The sequence below is a fragment of the Dendrobium catenatum genome, unplaced genomic scaffold, assembly GCF_001605985.2.
Source record: "Dendrobium catenatum unplaced genomic scaffold, ASM160598v2 fragScaff_scaffold_733, whole genome shotgun sequence".
Taxonomy (NCBI): domain Eukaryota; kingdom Viridiplantae; phylum Streptophyta; class Magnoliopsida; order Asparagales; family Orchidaceae; genus Dendrobium; species Dendrobium catenatum.
Genome location: NW_021319195.1, coordinates 799,691 through 823,677, shown reverse-complemented (window position 1 = coordinate 823,677; position 23,987 = coordinate 799,691). Strand labels below are relative to the sequence as shown.

General features: G+C 34.8%; 1 protein-coding gene across 3 annotated transcripts in view; it reads right to left on the bottom strand.

The window, feature by feature from the left end:
* Nucleotides 1–3,172: 3,172 nt before the first annotated feature.
* LOC110102360 (ankyrin repeat domain-containing protein 2B) overlaps nucleotides 3,173–23,987 on the bottom strand; it is a 52,031-nt gene continuing 31,216 nt past the window's right edge. For 2 of the 3 annotated variants that reach the window (XM_020830679.2, XM_020830678.2), the window contains exons 5-8: nucleotides 22,342–22,513; nucleotides 6,761–6,853; nucleotides 3,706–3,845; nucleotides 3,173–3,546 (exon numbers count right to left, since the gene is read on the bottom strand). In XM_020830679.2, the coding sequence (XP_020686338.1) occupies nucleotides 3,447–3,546; nucleotides 3,706–3,845; nucleotides 6,761–6,853; nucleotides 22,342–22,513 (505 nt within the window). In that variant the 3' untranslated portion in view covers nucleotides 3,173–3,446. The remainder of the gene's footprint in view (nucleotides 3,547–3,705; nucleotides 3,846–6,760; nucleotides 6,854–22,341; nucleotides 22,514–23,987) is intronic. The other variant, XM_028696324.1, reaches the window with a different exon arrangement.

Sequence of the window (23,987 nt, the reverse complement as noted above, 5' to 3'; positions counted from 1 at the left end):
CTATAAATATTATATTTTATCATCATTCATATTCTATTGAATACTCTAATTCATTTACATGTGATGATATTATGTAAAATATAATATAGATTTAGATTTTGTTTGGAACAGCTTTATTACTGCTTTTAAAAATTATTTTTTAATAAAAAATTATTTTAAAACATAAGAAAAAAGATATTACAGAAATAGCCTTAGTTATGATAAGCTTGCAGTTTCCTAATTTTTATCTGACGTTATTTGGATGTTACTCAACAAGCCAAGATCGAATAGCTGTTGAATACTAAGATCACCTCCAACTGTTTGGCAAACAACCGAATGGAGGCACTCAAACGTCGCAACCGAACGCCTTTTCCTCCGCCATTTGATCGCGGATGATCATCTGCGTCATTTTTTGATCTCTACCGAACTTGCGGAAGAAATGCGCAAAAGAATAGAGCAACGGTTAAAGGGCAAAATGACGTTCGATTGGAGATGAATCACGGCACTTTTTGGTTTCACTGCATTCTGGAGTGAAAAATGAAATTTTCGGTTGGAGATGCACTAAGGATTAATGAATGATTAAGTGCTGCGGCACAAAATTAATTTTTTGAGGATTTTTATGAGTATGATTTCCAAAGTGTACTCCATGAAGCTTTATTCTGATTTCTCTCTTTCTCAATCTCTCTAAAATTATTTTACATCATTTACCTTCAATTTAATTTTAAAAATAGTGCCCTTTGTTTTTAACCTTACTCATATTCGATTTATATTTGTTGGATTACCATCGCTTGATTAGTAACCTCGATCATTGTTGAATGACTACAGTCAAAATATGATCCTCAGATGACCACTCGAATAAGATCATAAAAAAATCATTTCTCAAATACAATTTGTTTATCACTGTCACCCTATTACGAGTTTACGACCTTTTGAACTCCACCACTTGACTTCGGTTTTTCAGATGACCGTCATCCTACTATGATCCAACTGACCTCGACCCTCGATTACTATTCTCCGACCACCTTATTTGATTATTGTCCTTCGACCACTATTTTGAACTATAATCTTTATATCTGACTACAGTCCTCCAACCACCAACATCATAATATGATTATTTGACTACTATTACTTAACTATGGCTCTCCAACTATTCTTTGTATAACTCTTTTATTTGTGCGTGCTAATTCTTCATATAATGCTAAAAAAATAAACTCACCGTAGCTAAACCACAATTGGGCTGGCCAAGAGGATTAGGCATCATTTAAGATTGGATTACGCATGGAGACTGAATTTGAGGAGGATCGATGACATATAGGAGAAAACGAAGCTTGCTGTTAACTTAGATTTTATTTGAGATTATTTTTTTTACTGATTTTTAAAACAATTTGTAATAGAAAATTTTATAAAACTAAAAAATTTATACTAAAAAACTGATTTATAAAACAATAAGAAAATTGGGCAGCTTTAAGTTCAAAAATTAAAAAATTTTATTAAAAAATTGCTTTATAAAACAATAAGAAAACTATCCCAAATAAAACCTAAATTGCGAGATTAGCAGCATACAACAAGCCCAAAGTGTGTGAATGAAGGTAAAAATTAAATTTGAACTAGATTTAAACATAATTTGATCGATTCTTATCGAAACTAATTTAAATAAATATTTACATACTATACTAAACATGCACATACATAAGTGAATAATTTAGTCCAAAAGAAAATTGTTTTTAACCTTACTCGTATTCGATTTATATTTGTTGGATTACCGTCGCTTGATTAGTAACCTCGATCATTGTTGAATGACTACAGTCAAAATATGATCCTCAAATGACCCTTACTCGAATACGATCATTAAAAAAAATCGTTGCTCAAATACAATTTGTTTATCACTGTCACCCTATTACGACCTTTTGAACTCCACCACTCGACTTCGTTTTTTCAGATGATCGTCATCCTACTATGATCCAACTGATCTCGACCCTCGATTACTATTCTCCGACCACCTTATTTGATTATTGTCCTTCGACCACTATTTTGGACTATGATCTTTATATCTTGACTACGGTCTTCCAACCACCAACATCATAATATGATTATTTGACTACTATTACTTAACTATGGCTCTCCAACTATTCTTGGCAAAGACTCATTTGCCCCTTACAACTCTTTTTTTTGTGCATGCTAATTCTTCATATAATGGCTAAAAAAATTAAACATAATTTGATCGATTCTTATCGAAACTAATTTAAATAAATATTTACATACTATAATAAACATGCACATACATAAGTGAATAATTTAGTCCAAAGAAAATTTTTAGCATATTTCCTTCAAATAAACAAATCACGAAGCTATAAGGATGCATATAAAATCAACTTTCTCAAAAGGAAAACAGTTTTGAAACATAAATGCCCAAAAACTTCACACAACATTCTTTACAAATAGAACATCAATAGCTGCCTTGATCATGACAAAATTTATAATTATTTAACTTATTTTCAATAAATACGCACATAATTAAATAAATAAATTTCATCTAACACTAGTCATAAATTAATTTTAATAATTATACAAAAATTTTAGTCAGTACATAACAATACAGAAACCTGGCCATATAATCAAAAGCCAAACTCTCCAAAACACCCAAACTATCGTCTGAAAAAAGATCTTAAGCATGCTAAAAAGCAATCTGAATAAAACTGCAACTAAGGCTTCGGTTGGGACGGCTTTTTTGTTGCTTCTTAAAGCAGCTTTCTAGTACAAAAATTTTAATTATTGAACTAGAAAGCTGATTTAAAAAGCAGCAAGAAAGCCGTCCCAAACAAAGCCTAAGGCTTCGTCTGGGACGTTTTTTTTATTGCTTTCTAAAACGGAATTTTAGTTTAAAAATAAAAAAATTTGTACTAAAACTCCGTTTTAGAAAGCAATAAAAAAGCCGTCCCAAACGAAGCCTAAGTCTTCGTTTGAGACAGCTTTCTTCTTGCATTCTAAAACAGTTTTCTAATATAAAAATTTCTTGAATTTGAAAATTTTGTACTAGAAAACCATTTTAAAAAGCAGTACGAAAGCCGTCGCAAACGAAGCCTAATATAGCAAACAAATCAATGCTAAATGAAAGGCAAGATCAATAAACATTTTTTTTTTCTTTTTTAATATAAAATCAGAAGAAAACAAAAACTATCAAAACAGCATCACATAACTGAACACAACATTTTTTTTATAATGAATAAATTTTAATTCAACAAACACTCCCAAAGAAATAAATATGATAGAACAAATGCACAAAAAGTTTAGATGTCATCCATCATTCTAAACAATACAACTTAAAAAAAACTACTCAGTCTATTAAGAGTTCCGAAGGTGTAGACCAAATAGAACAAGGTAAGAGACAACCATGCCTGGAATGCAATCTGGAATGATGTTGTATTCTCATCAGCAGATCTGATGCAAGCCTTAACAATATATATGTATTATAGAAAAGCATCCTTCTCAAGTAGCTTCAGAACCTCATCTTGATTGTTTAACTTGGCTACTTCAATTGGTGTTTTACCATCCAAATTTTGGAGAGTACTGCAGCAACATATCCAAGGTGAACACAAACAATGCAGCGTCATTAAAGAATCAAATAATATATATATATATATATATATATATAGAGAGAGAGAGAGAGAGAGAGAGAGAGAGGTAAAATTGAAATGATAAAAGAGAAAGAAACGGCGAGGGACTTACACTGCGGCGCCATTTTCTAACAGAAGTGCTACGCATTCCTTCCGTCCGTAGCCAGCAGCATAGTGAAGAGCAGTGTTTTTGTTCTTGTCCAATGCATCAACAGCAGCTCCAGCCTCGAGAAGAACTTTGGCACATTCCACCTGAAATAAACCAATAAAATAAGGAATTGGTGTTGTTTCTATGCTTTTTACTCTGAAAAATTCAACAAACAAAAAAATATAGATCAGCTTGTAGCAGCATCATCATCAACTTGTAGCAGCAGCATCATTAGTCTTGTTGCAGGTTAGAATATACACGGCGGTAGAGTTTATGAATTCGCGTCCGAGCGTTGCACGAATATTCAGCACGCAAATAGTAAAGAGAATGAACACCAAGGTTTTTACGTGGAAAACCCAAAAGAGGGAAAAACCACGGGGCCTCGCCCAGTTGTAAAATTCCACTAGTATTTGTTTGAAGTACAAAGACCGATTCGTCTTGCAAGTCAAGACGATCGATTTACAATCAGCTTCTCACAAAGTTACAAAGTTATGCAAATTCCCGGCGTTTCCTGAAAATTTGGCAGAGTTCCGGTGTCTTCAGGCGGTGGGAAGAGCTCCGGTAGTGGTCGAGGAGGAGCTTCTTCCTTCTCTTCTTGATGAGGACATCGAAGATCAACGGCTACGATCGTGTCTATTTATTTTGATGTATTTTATTTGTTATTTGTACTTTTCCATTTATACCCTCACTTGAGGGCTTTGTTTTATGTTTGCCTTTCCCTAGGGGCAATTGTGTCTTTTTATTTTCCTTCATGTATTTGGCTATTTAAGCCCTCCCCTTCCTCTTGGAAAGGGATGATGAATTATTGATAATGAAATTTTATGTTCTTGTTGATCTCTTAGTGAGTTCATGTTGATCTCTTAGTGAGTTCATGAGAGGAGAAGCCCGAGGAGGGTAACTTGCAATACCCGTCAATCTTTAGAAGAGTCCGAGGTTCGCGGTTCTTACGATCTCTTTGTGAGTTCGTTAGTTATCTCTATCTTTCACATATATTCTTGTTCATCTCTTTTCTCCCCTCTTCATCCACCCAAGTCTTCCCCTAGCTCCACCTCCCCAAGCCGACGACTATCACCCACCCGATCGCCGGCCTAACCCAGCCCTCTCCACAGTTTTCTCCCCCCTGCTCCAGCCCGGCACATATAAGTCTTAACCAAACTTTAGAGTTAATAAAATTTTTTTCTTTAACACCTATTGAGAGCCCACACGAGATGTTATCTTTCTTTTGAGCAGGCCTTTTCGTTAATATTATTTTTTAATCATGCTACCTTTGATCTAACATTTTTTTTCATTTCTAAATATTTAGGGCTGTTTGGCAACAAGTAGGATTTAGTCAATTCGGTAAATCAAGATTTAATAAATCGAAGGTATGTTAAATCTTGAAAATTATTTGGTAAGATAGTTGTTAAATCCTGTTAAATTCTATGAAACTGTTTGGCAACATAATCTAGGATTTAAGGTGGCCGATTCATTTAAAAATAAAATTTATGTGTTTGGAATTTAATTTGAGTTTTAAGTACGAGTTACTTATTAATTTCAATTAATTATCATCAATAAGTTATAATCATATATAATATAATTAGAAGCTAGCTTACTTATCAAATAATTTAATTATTAATTTTAGTATTAATTATCAAACTATATTTATAATTAATAATTAGATATTTTTTTAAAATAACTAATTATTTAACTAATACTCCTAATAACTTAATTAATTATCTAAATATTATTATTTATAGTATTTAGTTATTTAAAAAAAAGTAACTAATTATTTAACTAATACTCCTAATAACTTATTTAATTCTCTAAACATTATTATTTATAGTATTTAGTTATTTAAAAAAGTAACTAATTATTTAACTAATACTCCTCCTAATAACATAATTAATTATCTAAACATTATTATTTATAGTATTAATCATCTCATTAATCACTTAATTATTCAATCACTAATTAATAATTTAATTAAAATTTACAATATTAATTACATAATTAATTATTTCTATTTTAAAGTATACTAATTAAACAAATTATATTAATTATAATTATTAATTATACTACTAATTATTTAATTAACTTAAATTAGATTATTTAATTACACTACTAATAAAACTACTAACTACTTAATTAATCTAATCAGATATTAATATTTGTAATCGAGGAATGAGGCCATCTAGGGTTTGCTTTTAATGTTCTCCATTTCTTCTTTTTCCACGTCGCCATTTCTTCATTATTGCTCGGCCTCTCGCATGCTTCACATGAAGTTGTGTGTTGAAAGAGTAGCTAAAGAAGCTCCTTTGCCTCCTTCCATGATGCCAGATCAAAAGTCACGGAGGGAGCTCACTCGCTACGAAGGTAACCATCTTTCTAATGACAAACACGAGAACTACTTCCAAACCAGTTAATCCCGTAGTCCCTAAATCTCATAAATCCGCCGAACTATGTGATTTAGTAAATATGGGATTTACAACCAAAAAACGGTAAATATGGATTTACGCGTGGTGCGGATTTACAACGTCCATTTTTTCCTTTTGCCAGGATTTAGCATAAATCTGACATAAATCCTACTTAAAACTAGCGACCAAACAGCCCCATAGCATTAAATTTATTTACCCATCAAATTGATGCAAATTCATCCATCATTATGCATATTAAAAGCACCTCGTCAATAATTTGATCCTCAATAAGTACAAATTAAGGGAAAGAAGAACAGAAAGTTTCATGTCCTCACAAGTGTCATTTACACAAAGGCAAAAGAAAAATAAATAATTTTCAATATAGAAAATGGTGACGCGCCTAAAAGCTTTTTTTTTCTTACTAGACCACTAGATCTACAAACAAAAGTACTAGTATTCTTGAACATCTTAGACAACGCTTCCAATTTTTTGCAAGATTTACAGGGAGACTCTTAGACATTAACAGAAGTCATTTTGTACGCCATAAAAAATATCTAGTTGCCAACAAACAAAATTCGACAACCATCAGAACAATTTTAAAATAAATAAATAAATAAAAAACATACCTCTCCATAGCCACATGCGAAATGCAAAGCTCTTCTTCCCTCTGAATCCTCTTCATCCTTGTCAGCTCCAGAAGTAAGCGCACTCTTCAGAGCCTGCATGCGTTTGCAAGCAGACGTGAAATTTCAGGCATGAACTGTAAAATACAATATTAGCACCCTACAATTACTACCACCAACAGCAACAACAACAACATCAACCCTTTGTCCCACAACGTGAATCCTTTTTCTCCATTGTGTCTATTAAAAGTCAAATTCTCGTTTAAATCTAATAAAGAATGATCATTTCTAATATTTTCTAATCAAGTCTTTTTAGGTCTATCTCTACCTTTTTTAATATAAGTCAAATCAAATACATCTACTTTCCTAACCGGGTCATCAGAAGGTTGCCGTTTTATGTGACCAAACCATCTAAGGTGGCTCTCTCTAATATTATCTTCCACTGGAGCTACTCCAACCTTTTCACATTTATGCTCATTTCGTATCCTATCTCTAAGAGTAAAGCCACTCATCCACCTAAGCATCCTATTTTCTGCAATACTTAACTTAGTATTATGCTTCTCTTTTAATGGCCAACATTCGACACCATAAAGCAATGCAGGTATCACCACCATCTTATAAAATTTTCCCTTTAGTTTGTGGGGGACTTTTCTATCGCACAACAAGCCTGATGCATTCCTCCACTTCAACCATCCAACTTGAATTCTGCTAATAATATCTCCATCTATTTCACCATCACTATGAACAATAGATCCAAGATATCTAAAATGTGTACTCTTATTAATGACTTGATCGCCCAAAGTCACAATCCCCTCACTAGGTCTATTGCTACTAAATTTACACTCTATATATTCAGTTTTAGATCAACTAAAGTGAAAACCTTTAGAATCTAAGGTTGACTTCCATAATAAAAGTTTACCTTCAACTCCCTATTTAGTCTTATCAACAAGAAGAATATCATCAGCAAAAAGCATACACCAAGGTACATCCTCTGCAAATGTCTAGTGAGAACGTCCATGACTAACACTTATATTCATATCATTAAAGATATGTATGCAAGAGCTATTACTTGTGTTCAAACACAAGGTGTTTTGACCAAGTATTTTCCTATTTCAATTACTACCCAAAAGCTAAAAAAAATCACAAGCAACAAGATAAATCAAACAAAAACAACGTAAATGAAATGCTTATTAATGAAAAAGTCCAAAATAAGGAGATCAGGGCCGAAATGGAACAAGTCAGTTTTTGATTAAACCAAATTTTTATTCATATTCACTGCCTTCAGTACATTTTCATTGATAAATCAAACAAAACAATGAAAATGAAATGCTTATTAATGAAATAAGTCCAAAATAAGGAGATAAGGGCCCAAATGGAACAAGTCAGTTTTTGATTAAACCAAATATTTATTCATTTTAACTGCCTTGCGTACATTTTCATTGAGTGTTGCAAATAGCGTCTGACTTTAATTTAGTCCATTTTAACTACTAATCATGTTACCTTCTCGTTTACTTCTTCATTCCACTATATAGACATCTTAATTATTCCACTAAATATACATCTTAAACACCTTCACTGTAGTCGCACTCAACATGGCAGTAAATGATATCTCCATTCCCAGCATATGCGAACTTATTGAAGAAAACCTTAAAATGTCAGACTCAAATACAAACAAAAATTTTATTATATTGTTACCTGAGTATCCAAGATACTGTCGACATACTATTTCAAATGAACTCCAATTTATAAAAATAATTTTCACTCTAAATTTTTTCCTCATCTATCGCTTAAATTATTTTGCATCGTTAAATGAACATATCAGAAGCATTATTCAACTATCACTTGATCATCCAACATTATTAACTTCTCACTATAATTTTCACAACTACATCATTGTTATCATCATTTACGCTTATCCCAAGTGCTTTCGGATCCACTGAAAATGTATACCATACCAAATATTCCTTGCTTATCCAAAGTCCCTTTATTCTAAATTTATTTAGCGCTTCAACATTGGCTTCTTTGAAGACACTTTCACCAATTAAACCTTCGGCATCCATTTCAATTTGAAGAACCTCCAAAACTAATGCAAAAAAAAAAAAGTTCAATGTTGATCATTAACGACTCCCTATTATAACTGAATATTATTTAGTCACTCCATAACTATTACAGTCTGGCCACCACCAAATTATGCATATAACTTAAATAAAAATTTGGGTGGCATTTCATCTGTGAGCCCACCACAACAATTGTTGCGGTTCTTCGCTAGAAATATTTTAAAACACAACAAAAATTGTGTGAAGAATGAAGATAATTCAGTTGCTCTATACATTTACATTAATTGACTTAAAGAAGAATTGTAACAAGCAAATTCCTAGCATAATAAATTTCACAAACTTCATTCCAATATAACTTTCTCAACTATACGCATTCCTTTGTTTTTAATTAAAAGATTTTATTCATAAACTTTGTTCCTTAAGTTGCTATTCATTTTCTCGATTAAATAAACTTAATCCTCAAGTCATCAAATATATTTTTCTATCGATAGTGCAAATAACATATATATATATATATATTATTTCTTATAGAGAATCAAAATAAAAAACATTTATCTATGGATATCACATTCTTTAAGAGAAATCTCTCTACAAAACAACAACAACAAAAGCAAACTTTTATTCCACTACATAGGGTTGAAAACATGAATCATTTTTCTACATTGTATTGTGTTCTGTTAAGAGTCAAATGTTCATTTAAATCTAATAAAATAATGTCATTTCTAATATTTTTTAACTAAGTTTTTTAGCTTTACATCTACCTTTCTTAACATAGGCCAAATCTAATACATCTGCTTTCCTAATCGGGTCATCGCAAGGCCGACATCTTATGTGACCAAACCATCCAAGGTAACCCTCTTTAATCTTATCTGCCATTGGAGCTACTCCAACCTTTTCACGCCTATTTGGCATTATGTATCTAAGAGTGAAGCCACTCATCCGCCTGAGCATTCTCATTTCCGCAACACTTAATTTTGTGCTTGTCTTTTAATGGCCAACATTCTGCACCATAAAGCATTGCAAGTCTCACCATCATCTTATAGAATTTTCCCTTAAGTTTGAAAGGGTATTTTCTTATCACAAAATAGGCCTGATGTGTTCCTCCACTTCAACCATCCAACATTAACTCTACTAATAATATACCCATCTGTTTCACCGTCACTTTGAACAATAGACCCGAGATATCTAATACATATACTCTTATTATTGAATTGATCGACCAAAGTCACAGTATCCCCACTAGATCTATTACTACTAAAATTATACTTCATATATTCAATTTTACATCTACTCAAACCAAAACATTTAGACTCTAAGGTTGACCTCCATAGTTCAAGTTTATCTTCAACTTCCTTTCTAGTCTTATCAACAAGAATAATATCATTACCAAAAAGCATACAACATGGTACATCCTCTTACAAATGTCTAGTAAGAACATCCATGACGAGAGCAAAAAGATATGGGCTTAAAGTTGATCCTTGATGTAATCCAACTGAAACAGGAAAACACTTGGTCAAACCATCTTGTATTTGAACATAAGTAATAGCTCCTGCATATATATCCTTAACGACTTGAATATAAGCATTATTAACCCTTTATTTTCCAGAACTCTCCAGAGCATTTCTCTTGGAACTTTATCATATGTTTTTTCAAAATAAATAAATATCATAGGAAGATCCTCCTCATTCTCCGTATACTTATCCATTTGAAATAGGAAGATCCTCCTTGATGTAATCCAACTAAAATAGGAAAACACTTGGTCAAACCACCTTGTATTTGAACACAAGTAATAACTCCTACATATATATTCTAAATGACTTAAATATAATCATTATTAACCCCTTTCTTTTCTAGAACTCTCCAGAGCACTTCTCTTGAAACTTTATCATATGTTTTTCCTAAATCAATAAGTATCATAGGAAGATCCTCCTTATTATCTCTATACTTATCCATCAAACCTCTCAATAAATGTATAACTTCTATAGTAGGCCTACCCGACATGAATCCAAATTGATTTTGAGAAAAATTAGTATCACATCGTAACCTATGCTAAATAACTCACTCCCATAAAGTATGACAAATTAACTTAATTCTTCTATAATTCATACACTCTTGTGCATCATCTTTATTCTTAAAATAGAAATAAACACACGCCTTCTCCACTGATCTTGCATCTTTTAATACTTCAAATAATATTGAAAATTTTCGTAAGCAAAACAATTCCTTCATCTTTGGTGGATCGGCGGAGGATGTAGGCCCCATTAGGACAAAATGTCGGGCAAGGAAAGAGGTTAAGAGGGGGATCCAAAGGGGAATAACTCCACCTTTAATTACTTACCATACGAAACCAAAATTGGAAGTAAATTATGAAAGTTTATTTAGGAAAATTTGAGCTGAATTGAATTCAGATTTGGGAGGGAATTAGGAAAGCTTATATAGGGGTAATTAGATTGTTTGATATTCATTATATGATTTGTGAGTTTGTTGTAGTTTTTCTTTGGAGTTGTTCCTAGCGGAGCCTAGTAAATAGTAGATCAACTTGTACCTCAATTTGTTGTGCCTATATCAATAAAATAAGCCAATAATCACTTTCTTTATCGCTAATTTCTAATGTGTTTTCTGTTCGTTATTGTTGTGTAGAGATCGGATTCCTATCAAATTAGTATTAAAGCACGATTCAGGACCTATGATGTCGAAGAAAGTTGATACTTTGAAAGAGAAACTAGAAGGAGAAGTTGCTCAACTCAAATCTAAAATTGAGGAACAAATGTCACCCATGGAAGGAAGGTTTTCTAACCTAGAGGACATGATGAAAAAATATTGGAGCTTCACACCCAATTGGCAACATCGAAAGCAAGAGCACCGGCGGGTGGCCAAGGAAGTGGGGGAAACCCCAATATCGACACAATGGGGGATGATTGAGAGGTAGAAATTTTAGGCGACAGAAAAAATATGCCACCTCTTGAACCAATAACCCGAAGAAAAATGGGTAAGGTATGGCATGAGGAGAAATTAGGAGGAAGAAACGAGGGTTAATTTTGAGGAAGATGATATCAATGGAAGGAAAAGGGGTGAGAGAGAACAATGGAGAGATCACAATAATCACCACATGAGAGGAGCCATATGTGGAAGACGAAGCTGGGGCAAAGGGGATCTGAGAGAGAGAAAGCTGAAGAAGCCCATTTTTTAGGGGGAAGATGCTCGTGGGTGGATCTATAGGGTGGAGAGGTATTTTGCAGTGACTGAGCCGATGGAGGAGGAGAGACTCACGGCTGCAGCTCTATCCTTGGAGGAGAAGGCCTTGTCATGGTATCAGTGGAGAGACATGAGATATCCAATTTGATCGTGAAGGGAGTTCAAACATAGTTTATTAGACGTTTTTGAATCAGTTGGGAAGGAGACTTCTATGAAAAGTTCTTTACTCTGATTTAGGAAGAGATGGTGTTGGATTATCGGGAGAGATTTGAGTATCTTTCTAGCCGATTGGAAAGGCTATCTGAGATAGTGTTGGAGCAGAATTTAATGAAGGGGCTCAAGCCAGCGATCAGGGCCACCGTCAAATCATTGAGGCCACGAGGGTTGGAGTGGGCTATGGAGCTAGCCCAATTGGTGGAAGAAAAAAAACTCACTTGAGAAAAGCAGCAAGGTCAGCAATACGAGAGCTTCATATCGAACGACGACTACTTTTTTTGCACCTTGTGCCCATTCAGAGAGAAATACCCAAGAATAAGGGATTGGGAGCACAGTCCGAGGGAAATTTCAACTGGCTAACTGAGGCAGAGGTTCAGGAGAAGCGGGCTAGGGAACTATGTTTCTGTTGTAATGAGAAGTTTGCATCAGACCACCGTTGTAAGGACAATTTGCTGGAAGTACTTACAATCTGTGATGAGGAGGGGGAGACCCTTGAGGAAGAGGTAGTTGAGAAGGAGCATTTGCACCTAAATGTAGTGGAGGTCTCCCTGAACTTAGTGGTGAGGTTTACCTCAAATCACACCATAAAGGTGAGGGGATAGATAGAAGGAGAATCAGTGATAATTTTGGTGGACAGTGGGGCGAACAACAATTTCAACTCCAACCAAGTGGTGGACCGATTAGGGTTAAAGTTGGTCAACTCAGGCTGTTTTTGGATGATGATGGGAACGGAGAAGATGGAGAAGAGTAGAGGCATCTTCCCAGAGCTGATGGTGACACTGCAGGAGATCCAAGTAAGGGAAAATTTCTTTCCCTTGGAGTTAAGGAGCATAAATGTAATTTTGGGCATGAAATGGTTGCAAACACCGGGGGAGACTAAGGTGGACTTGAAGACATTGACAATGGAATTCATAGTGGGAGGAAGGTGAAGATTAAGGGGGATTTTAGTATGTCCAAAATTGATATTTCTCTTAAGACCATGTGAGGGCAATCCAGGAAGTAGGGATGGGATTTTTGGTGGAGCTCCAGATACTTGAGGGAGGGGGAAGCATGGAGAAAGACAAGGAGGTTCTAGAAATAGTCCAGCCACTCCTACAATAATTCAGTGAGGTGTTCCAGCTACCTCAAGGCCTACCTCTCCCAAGGAACCATGAGCATGCCATCATCTTAAAGAAGCGGGTAACCCTATCAGTGTTTGACCTTACTGATACCGATAGGTTCTGAAGGATGAAATTAATAGGCTGATCAAGGAAGATATTGGAGGCCCAGATCATTCGTACCATTATTAGTCCCTTCTTCAGTCATGTGTTGTTGGTAAAGGACAACAATTGCAGATTTTATGTAGATTGCCAAGCTCTGAATAAGGAAACAATGTTGGATAAGTTTCATATACAAGTCATTAATGAGTTGTTGGATAAGTTATATCAAGCAGTGATGTTCTCCAAGATTGATCTGAAATCGGAATACTATTATATCATACTACGGTGCACTAACATACACAAAACTGCTTTAAGGACTCACAAAGGCCACTACAAGTTCTTAGTGATGACTTTTGGGCTTACCAATGCCCCAACTACCTTCTAGTTGCTTATGAACAAGGTTATTAAAATCTTACCTCCGCAAGTTTGTATTGATTTTCTTCGATAACATTTTGGTGTATAGTCAGTTTGAGATAGAGCATGTGGAGCACTTGAGGGTCATGTTAGTGACATTGAAGGAGCATCACTTGTATACAAATTTGAAAAAGTTTTCCTTTACACAGCAGAGGGTAGAGTATTTGAGACATGTGGTGTCCAAATCAGGAGTAGCTGCAGATCTTTCCAAGATAGAGGCTGTGATGAAATGGCCCTTACCCAAGACTTTGAAGGAGTTTAGGGGATTCTTTGGGCTCAAAGAGTACTACAACAAGTTTGTGAGGGGATACACTTCTATAGCATGGCCATTGATAGAGGAACTGAAGAAAGATAGTTTCAAATTTGTGTGTGTGTGTGTGTGTGTGGGGGGGGGGGACCCAGGCATCTGAGCAACTAAAGAAAGCCATGACAAGTATCCCTATGTTAGCACTTCCAAATTTCATTTAGCCGTTTGTAATTGATATTGATGTATCAGGCCATGAGTTGGGAGCGGTTCTCATACAGAGTTAGAGACTCATAGCTTATTTCAACCAAGTGTTGACCGCTAGGGCTAGGCTATACTCAATGCATGAAAGGGAGCCGATGACGATAGTGTTAGCAATACGGAAGTGAAGACGTTACTTGTTGGGGCAACATTTCATAATTAGAACCAATTAGAGGAGTTTAAAGTTCTTGTTAGAGAAGAGGTTGGTGATAAAGGAGCATCAGCGATTGCTTTCCAAGTTGTTGGATTATGACTTCGAGATCCCGTACAAGCTCGTGCTAGAAAAAAAGCTACAAATACTCTCTCCAAACGTAGTGAAGACTAGGGGTGTCAATTCGGGTCAACGGGTCGGGTTCGGGTCGAACCCGGAACTGACCCGGCACTATTCAGGTCGACCCGAACCCGACCCATGTTTAAAAACGGGTCAAGTTTTCGAACCCGAACCCGACCCGCTTTGGTTTCGGGTCAACCCAACCCGACACGGATTTTCCAATTTTCCGATCAAGGAACGCGTCGAGCTCCCGTCGCTATGTCCAGTTCCGATGAGGCAACGCCGCGGCGAGCTGGCCGGCTTTCCCGACTTCCTATTTTACAGGAAAGAACATCGTCGAAGGAGTCGCTGAAGGAGGAATACCTGCGTGACCGCGTGAGCGGCGGCACAACAGGGAATAGTGGAAGTGGGCGGCCAGGCTGCCTTGCCGCGGCCAGGCACTCGGGCAGCAACAGCGAGCCAGGACGGCCGAAGGGTCATTTCGCGGCCGGACCGCATGAGCCACGTGAGTCAAGTGACGCCTAACGAAGTGACGGAGCGACTTGACGCGTCGCAGGCTCGCAGTGTCGGGTCATTTTGCGGGCAGGGCGGGCACGCTGGGCAGCACATACGGGCAGAGCAATTTTTGTATCAATTTCGGGTTGATTTCGGGATTTCGTGTCAACCCGAACCCGACCTGAAACTCAAATCAGGTCAGATTTTTGAACCCGAACCCGACCCGTATGCTATACGGGTCGACCCAAACCCGGATTTTTCCGGGTCGGGTTTTGGGTCGTGTCAAAAATTGACACCCCTAGTGAAGACCCTCAAGTTATGGCTATATCTGTTTACATGGTGGTGGATTGGGAGGCCTTAAAGAGTGAGAGAAAGCATGATGAGGAGATGAGTAAGATCAGAGGAGACTTACTGCATGACAAGGATAGCCATCCTTGTTACTCTTTGATGGGTCAGAAGCGCTACTGTACCAGGGACAATTTCTGCTTTCGAGGATATTGCCACACATCTCTCACTTGTTGCAAGAGTTTCATGACACAACTATTGATGGACATTCAAAAATTCAAAAGACATCATAGACTACCAGGGTGGGCATGTGGAAGGATGTAGGGGAGTTGGGGGCTAGTTATGATCTACTTCAGAGACATAAATACCTAGTTATGGCTCTATGTGGTCTTCTACAACCTTTATTATTACCCAAGGTATGGAAGAGGTGACTATGGACTTCATCAAGGAACTACCGAGATTAAAAGGATTCACTGTGATTCTAGTGGTGGTGGACAGATTGAGCAAATATGCTCATTTCGTTCCCTTACGCTACCCATACACCGCGATGTCAGTGGCAGACACATTCATAAGAGAGGTGGTCCGTTTGCATGGCATACCCGAGGTCATTGTGTCCGATCAAGACAAGTCTTTCTGAGCCACTTCTAAAAGGAGTTATTCAAGATGTAAGGGATTATCCTAAAGCGAAGTACAGCTTACCACTCCTAGACAGATAGCCAGTTGGAGGTGGTGAATCACAATGTGGAGACTTATCTTCATTGCTTTGTATCAGGTACACCAAAGATGTGGGCCGAGGGGTTAGCCTGGGCAGAATATTGGTATAATACTTCATATTATACAACAACTCATACAACAACATTTAAAATCCTATATGAGAGAGATACACCTCATAACCTCATTTGATACATTATGGGATGGCAACACCAGTGTTAACAGTGGAGCAGCACTTGGGAGAAAGATACTAAATTTTAGCTGAATTGAAGGAACATCTATGGAGAGACAGCAATTCATGAAGAAGTATGTGGATGGACATAAGAGAGACGTGTAGTTTGAGGTTGGGGATAGAGTTTATCTAAAGATTTAACCTTACAGACAAAAAACTTTGGCTCGACGAAGAAATGAGAAACTATCGCCCTGCTACTTTGGGCCCCAAGCAAATTTGCGCAATAACATATCGCCTACAATCGCCACCCACCACAACTATCCATCTTGTATTTCATGTATTGTAACTAAGACGAGCCATTAGAAACCACACAACCTCGTTCGTACTATCGACCACACTATCATAGGACATGAATTGTACCAAAGAGATAAGGAGATCAGTGAGATGTTGATTAAGTGGAAGGAGTTACCGGAGTATGAGGAAGGGCTTCCCTCTTTCCACCTTGAGGACAATATAACTCTTTGGGAGAGGAGTATTGATGGACCGGCAGACACCGTGGGCACCATTAAGACAAATGACAAGGAAAGAGGGAGATCCAAAGGGGAGAGAAATTAAAAAAAAAAAATTATTTAAGAAAAGGGGATGATTTGAATTCAAATTTGGGAGGGGATTAGGAAAGCTTATATAGGGCTAATTAGGTTGTTTGATGTCACGACCCGGCCCGGCTAGCCCAAAAATAATGGGGCGGGAGCAATCGGTCGTACGGAAAACACATATAAAATATAACTATTCTCATTTACTCATATAACAAGACATAAACAACATCAATGACATAATAAGAATGAACCACTAATAACTTCAAATTGAAAGTATTACAAACTGTTTCTTCTCACACAACAACTAAAACATATAAATCCACAATTACATAAACTACAATAAACTGTTCAGACACAGATACAAACTACTGAACTTAAACTCAACATAAAACATAAAAAGAACCTTTCTTCCTGAGGTCCTCTACGACGGTAGGTGTACTATCGTCTCGTAGCCATTACTTCTTAATTGGTTCTCATGAAAAAGATTTCCAAACGTAGGACGAGCCAACGCTCAGCAAGTAATATGTATTTATCTCAAATTCATGACCTATTTTTCTTATCTTTCTTAAATATGTCGCATGAAACAGTAAAAGATCATAATAAACATTTATGCATGAATTTATAAAACATTTTCAATAAACATTTCTTAAGACATTTCCTTTTTCAATATCCTTCTTTTCTTTCTTTTCCATGAATTTTCCTTTTCCTTAAATCATTTCATTAAATGCATAACTTTCATAATCATAATATGATAAACACCCGTCCCGGAAGTACCAGAGATTTGTACTGATCAGGTACATAGTCTTTTGGACATTTCTTTTACCATTTGGCTCCGAAGAACCCCATTACCATTTGGTTTTTGCAAGCTCCTTCACCATTTGGCTTTGTATAACCCCATAATCATTTTTGGCACTTCCGGATCAACATGAATATGCAATCATAATAGATCTAATAGGTCTTAAGTTATTCAGAATTTCATATGTGTTCGTTTAATTCGTTTCATGCATAATTGTTCTCATGTCTATCTAAAAATTTCAGTTATGAGACAATAAGCAAATATATCATTTTCCTTGCATAATAACATAAAGAAAACTCAAACATGTGATAGTTGCATGAAATAGAATATTTATAAACTAAACATGTTTTATTTAACATGAAAGGAAATTTAGAGAATTTAGAGACATGAATTTAATTTAAATACAAGTACCTACCTTTCTTAAGCGTGGTACTTCCACAAAGTGTCACTTCGACACAGATTTCATCTTAACGATTACAACCTAAAATAATTACAAAAGAGACGTGTCACAATTCAATTCCTAAAAGTTTGATCTTATTCCTAAGTCTAAACCCATCGTTTTCCCCTTAACTATTCCTTATGACACTTAATGAATTTTAATTAAATTAATCTTAATTTTCGGATTTAATTAAATCTTAATTTTTGAAAAATCATAAATCATATATTTTATCAATTTATTGCTCCAAAATTATTCCCAAACATATATTTATAATTATATTATTAATTTTCGGATTAAATTAATTAGGGAAATTAAGAAAAAGAAATTTTCGCTAAAAACTTAAATTTTTTCTTTGAAAACATTTCCAAAATCCTTAGGAATCATTTTTGTAAAGGTGTCTTACGAAATTAAATTTAAGGTTAAAAACCCTAATTTTTAAATCTCCAAAATTTTCATTTTCATCGTTAAATCATTTCTCTAATCTTTTCTTAAAGTTTTCGTAAAGAAATTTTGAAAGAAAACGAGATTTTAGAAAAACCCTAAAAAGTTCTTTTCCAAATAACTAGAGATTGAGAGGGTTTCATTTCACAACAATCGTACCTTAAGATTCCCCTCGTCGTACTCTTCGATTTGCACTAAAATCTTCGCTGAAAATTGTCGTCGGAGCCACCCTCGCCGAGCCCGCGCTATCCGTACCGTCCGCCACTCTCAGTTTCCGCTCGTTCTCTCAGCCGAACAAAGGAAATAGGGAAAGAGGGGTTCGGTTTTGCCTATTTAGAGAAATTGGGTTTTGTCAAATGACCTTTTTGCCCTTAAGTAAATTTGACTTAAGAAACAATTAAGGGTATAATCGGTATTTCTAAGTTTCCATAATTTTTATTTCTCAAAATACTCAAAATTAACTATAAGTGCTATATATCAAAATGATCAGAATTTTTCATAGGATTTTATAAAATTATTTCCGTCAAATTCCGTTAACTTTGAATTTTTTCACTTAAATTTTGTCTTGATGCATCGAAATGCGTGCGATGATCTACGATCATCGTTTTCGAGTTTTACATTTGATTCTCAATATGTGATTTGTGTGTTTATTATAGCTTTTCTTTGGAGTTTCTAGCGGCACCTAGGATTTGTGGAGAGTCAATCTACCTCTTAAATAATAGAACAACTTGTATCATGATTTTTTGTGCTAATATCAATAAAATTAGCCCCTAATATTTTTCTTTCTTGCAGATTTCTAGTGCATTTTCTCTTTGTAATTATTAATTTTGTTGTGTGAAGATTAAATTTCTATCAATCTCCTAAGCATTTCCACACCTTTAATAGAATATCATCATGTACAACAACTTTTCTACATTAATTTTCTTTAAAACCACTAAAACTTGGGTTTTACTAATACGCCAATAAAAATAAAAACCTCTATTTAAGTCAATCGTATTTTCACAATCTTCATTGAAAAGTATACCAAAATATCTCATCCACCTTTGTTGAATATCATCTTCTAATAAAAGCACTTTTTGATCTTCATTCTTAATACATTTTACTTGACCTAAGTCCTTACTTCTCCTATCGTTTTTCTTGGCTAACATATACATATATTTTTCTCCCTCCATACTATTTAATCTATAATATAAATCATTAAAAGTCAAATTCTTTGCATCACATGTTGCTTTCTTAGACTCCTTAATGGCCTCTTAATATTTTTCCCAACTTTCTGAGCTTTTATACCTAAACCAATATTTTATAATAAAATTTCTTATTTTTTATCTTTTTTAGCACATTTTGATACAGAAAACCCTCTACCAAAAGGAAAAAACAATCAACAGAATATAGAAGTGGAAGAAGTCATATGAACTTCTCCAACCCAAAATACCATTGAGTACCTTATAGTTCCCAAACCCAAAAATATTATTGAGACTCTGATTTCTCAAAATACATACCCAATACTTGATCCAACAACATTCCATTGAACTTGCACCTTTCAAAGGTTGTAAATAATCCTACCTGAACTCAGGAAAGTTACATACTTTTCTCCTATGTTATATTATGAAGAATTAGCCACTGCACTAAGAAAAGAAGCTTGTTCTTATGCTGAGCATTTTGTAGTAAATGTGAGAAATGACCATCTGTTCTCAATGAAGACTCTAATTTTAAACTTAGTAGAAATAGAAACTGGTTTGCCTTGAAGCAAACCTGTTGACACTTCAATTGATCTTAACACAAAATTACATGAACTTAATGCCAGTAATCCGCTAGGTAAGGAAACATATCAAAGACTGACTGTGAAACATCTATTATCTCATAACACATGACATCTTCATGGTTGCTAGCATGATAAGTCAGTTTATGCAAGCAACCTACTAATAACACATAGTGTTGTCACAAGGATACTCAGGTACTTACCTAGGATGGGGGGCTCTTCTTTTAAAAGGGGAATCTCAAATGTTAAAGTCCATAGAGATGTTAAAGGTAATTTTTACCATTAACAAGGGATTTACATTAGAGTAATGATGTGTTAATCTAGTAACTTGAAAAAGTTAAAAAATAAGTGTCGTGGCAATAAGTAGTACAGGAGGTGCACTCATATCCTTGCGAAGTGAGATTAGTAAATTAATATGGCTTAAGCTATTCCCTGAACTTCAAGTAACTATCAAGGCTCCTACAATATTATATTGTGACAATAAATTGCTATCAACATAGCACACAACTCTATCTATTGTGATAGAAATAAACATATGGAGAAAGATCGACAATACGCTAAAAAAAGATCAAAATAAAGATATATGTGTTTTATGTATTTCATTCTCCAATCAAACTATTGACATCCTAACCAAAGAATTGACAAAAAACCTATTTTAAAAAATTGATTAACCAATTTGGATTGTATGATGTTTATTAACTAGTTTGAGGGGGAGTGTTGAATGTCTGATGTAGCCTAATTAAAAAGGGAAAAGATAGAAGCTATTTACCTTGAACCATACTTAAAATTTTCTCTACATAGGCAATTTAGCATATAAAAGGCAAGTTGGGTAGGCATATCCAACCCCTAGTTTGGAGCAAAAGGACATCAGGTGGATTGTCCTGCATGGAAAATCCAATCGGTGGTGCTTTCCTGAATGGCAATTCCAGCTATTTTCTCCACATGATAAGCTGTGATTTAGGCTGGAATGGAAAGCAACTGGCTGGGGCTGATTGCTAATCCCTAGGCATGCTATCAATTGAATTTAGTAACTTTTAAAATTAAATCCCTCTTAAAAGTCAAATTTTCATTCTTTCTCGGATGTGTTAAACTACATTCCACATTAGGTAACAGCAGCACCCCATTTTGATAACTCCAAAATGTCCCTAATATCCCCCAACTTTCATTCTATTTGCATGGGTTTAATATCCTCCATGCACACAACCCTTTTCATGCCAACTCTTCTTGAATCATAAAAAGAAAGCGAGGTTTATCATCATAATCAAGAGAGTTTTTTGGCGTTTCAATGAGATATAATTACCTACAAAGGTTTGCTCCTATAAGAAACCTTGATCCTCAAAATTAAAATAAATCATATTAAATTCTCACATCATTCATTAAATTCTCTAGCGCATATTCAACTTGCCTATCAAAGATTTTCATGTGAGGTTTGTCATCTATCCTTTGGAAGAGTGCATTCCTTCCTTGAGGAACTTCTGAAGCCCACAAAATAATCTTGTTTTGGGAATTTCATGTGCTTATGTGATGCTATTTCAGTCATTATTATGTTGCCAAGGTTTTTCGCTTCCATCTTGTGTTTTATGTTGACTGATGTTGATGTTATTTAAATCGATGTACTATTTGTTCCTTCAAGTAGATGGAAGAAAATGAAATTTCAAATTCTAGATCACATTCGACTAAAAGAAATTCAGAAGATGAAACTGGCAACATTACAAATAGGAAGTGTCATTTCCCAAATAGCTGCAGTCACAAGAGTTGTCTGTATTACAGCTAGAACACCAAATGTGCAATGGACAATGGTTAAGTCTTAAAAATAGACCAAAGAAGCCAAGCACGTTCATATTCCCAAAATTGACAAATCAAGCTATTAAAAGATGCAAATTATACAGATGGCTCATCTTTTGCTTGTTCTAAAAAATTTTAAATAGAGACACCAGGAAATTTAACAACTTAAGTAAACTAGATATAATAAGTGATTGTACAGCTTCATGGATCATAAAATTTAATACAGTAGTCAGTTATTTGACTTTTACCTCAACATCGCCAATGCTGGCAGCTTGATGAACAGCAGATTCATCATCGTATTCTGCTTCCTCTTCTCCTTGCTCAGGTCCTGACGGCTCAGATGAGGCTGCAGGCTCTCCTGAAGATACAATTCCCATAGCTTGGCCAAGCTTTTGCAGGACGTCTTGGTCGTTCCAATACCTAAATTAGAATACACCAAAAACAACTTTAAACAACATGGATATACTGAGAACGAAAACAGAACAAGAAATTATAGCCATGGCTGCCAGTCATAAGCCTGGAAGAAAAAGATTTGAAGATTATTGTTAAGCTGATAACCAATTAACAAATTAATGCCAGCATTTATGAAATAAAAACTAATTTTGGCGATTGCTAGTGATTGGGCATTCCCCATAAGTAATATGGGGAGACCTAACTCAATTGTAGAAGAAACGAAAAAGTAAAAATAAATCCAATTGATTAAAAATAGACAATGACCGATCCATGTATCACCAGCTATCAATGAGCTAAACTCTATCATAATGAAAAGTAATGAAGGATCGAACAAGTCTCAAACTAAGACTATAATTGTTGTATGACATATCCCAATTTTCGACATGAAAAATAGAGAATTAATGGATCATTGAAAAAATAAATATCAGATATTTGCAAGAAATAAAGAAAAATGGGAAATAAAAATACATTGCCCAATATTATAAAGCAATGACGTGTTCTACAGACTAACAACAAAATAGTAGGGATAGAAGTGGATAGTTTAAAGACATTTAGAGAGGGGAATAGAGTTGTGGTATAAGACACAAACAACTTATAAATAAATTAATATCTTATTTTAATCAATAAATAATACTTCACAAATACTTATTTACAAGGTTAAATAGCACTTTATTACCATGAAACATGGAGCCAAAATATCAAATATGCTCCTTGTCCATTTAGATAAAAATAAAAAACTTTTCCAGATTGTCGGATGATTTTAAGAGAGTTTAACCACCAGATATAGAATCATAGTACAGAATGTTGATCATAAGCACGAAAAACAATAATCAACATAATTAAAGGTGACAACTAAAAACACTTTCAAATTAGACTGGTAAGAGAGGCAAAGACAATTGAAAAGAACAAACCAAATGCAAAAATAAATGATATTAGGAATATTGTCCATGAAATTCTAATAGACACAAGAAATAATAGATCATACAAGAGTAAGAAAGCTTGCCAATGGAAAGAGAAGTAGAAAAAAAAATGAATGAACACAGCACACTTTTAAGAGTGCAAAAAAAACTCTATTAAGATATAATTATTATAAAGTTAAAGCCTTTGTCCTAATCATTACCATAATCCTTATAAGAAAACTATTTCATAGGTTTGTTTCTCCTTTTAGTGCCCACATTTTTAGATGATTCAAAAAAACAATAACATGTATAAAGCAAGAAGAAAAAATGTCTTGCAAAATAGCCATAACAAAGAAAGAGGGTATAGAAATTACAAAAAAAATAATAATAATAAAAAAGGTATAGAAATTATTTTTAGGTTACATGTACAAAACTGGTAAAATTACAATCTTACCATGGACGAAGACACCAAACATCAAGTACATGGTATTTTTAGAAACTGCTAAATAATAGCTTAGGAAAATTTTTGGAAGAAAAAAATG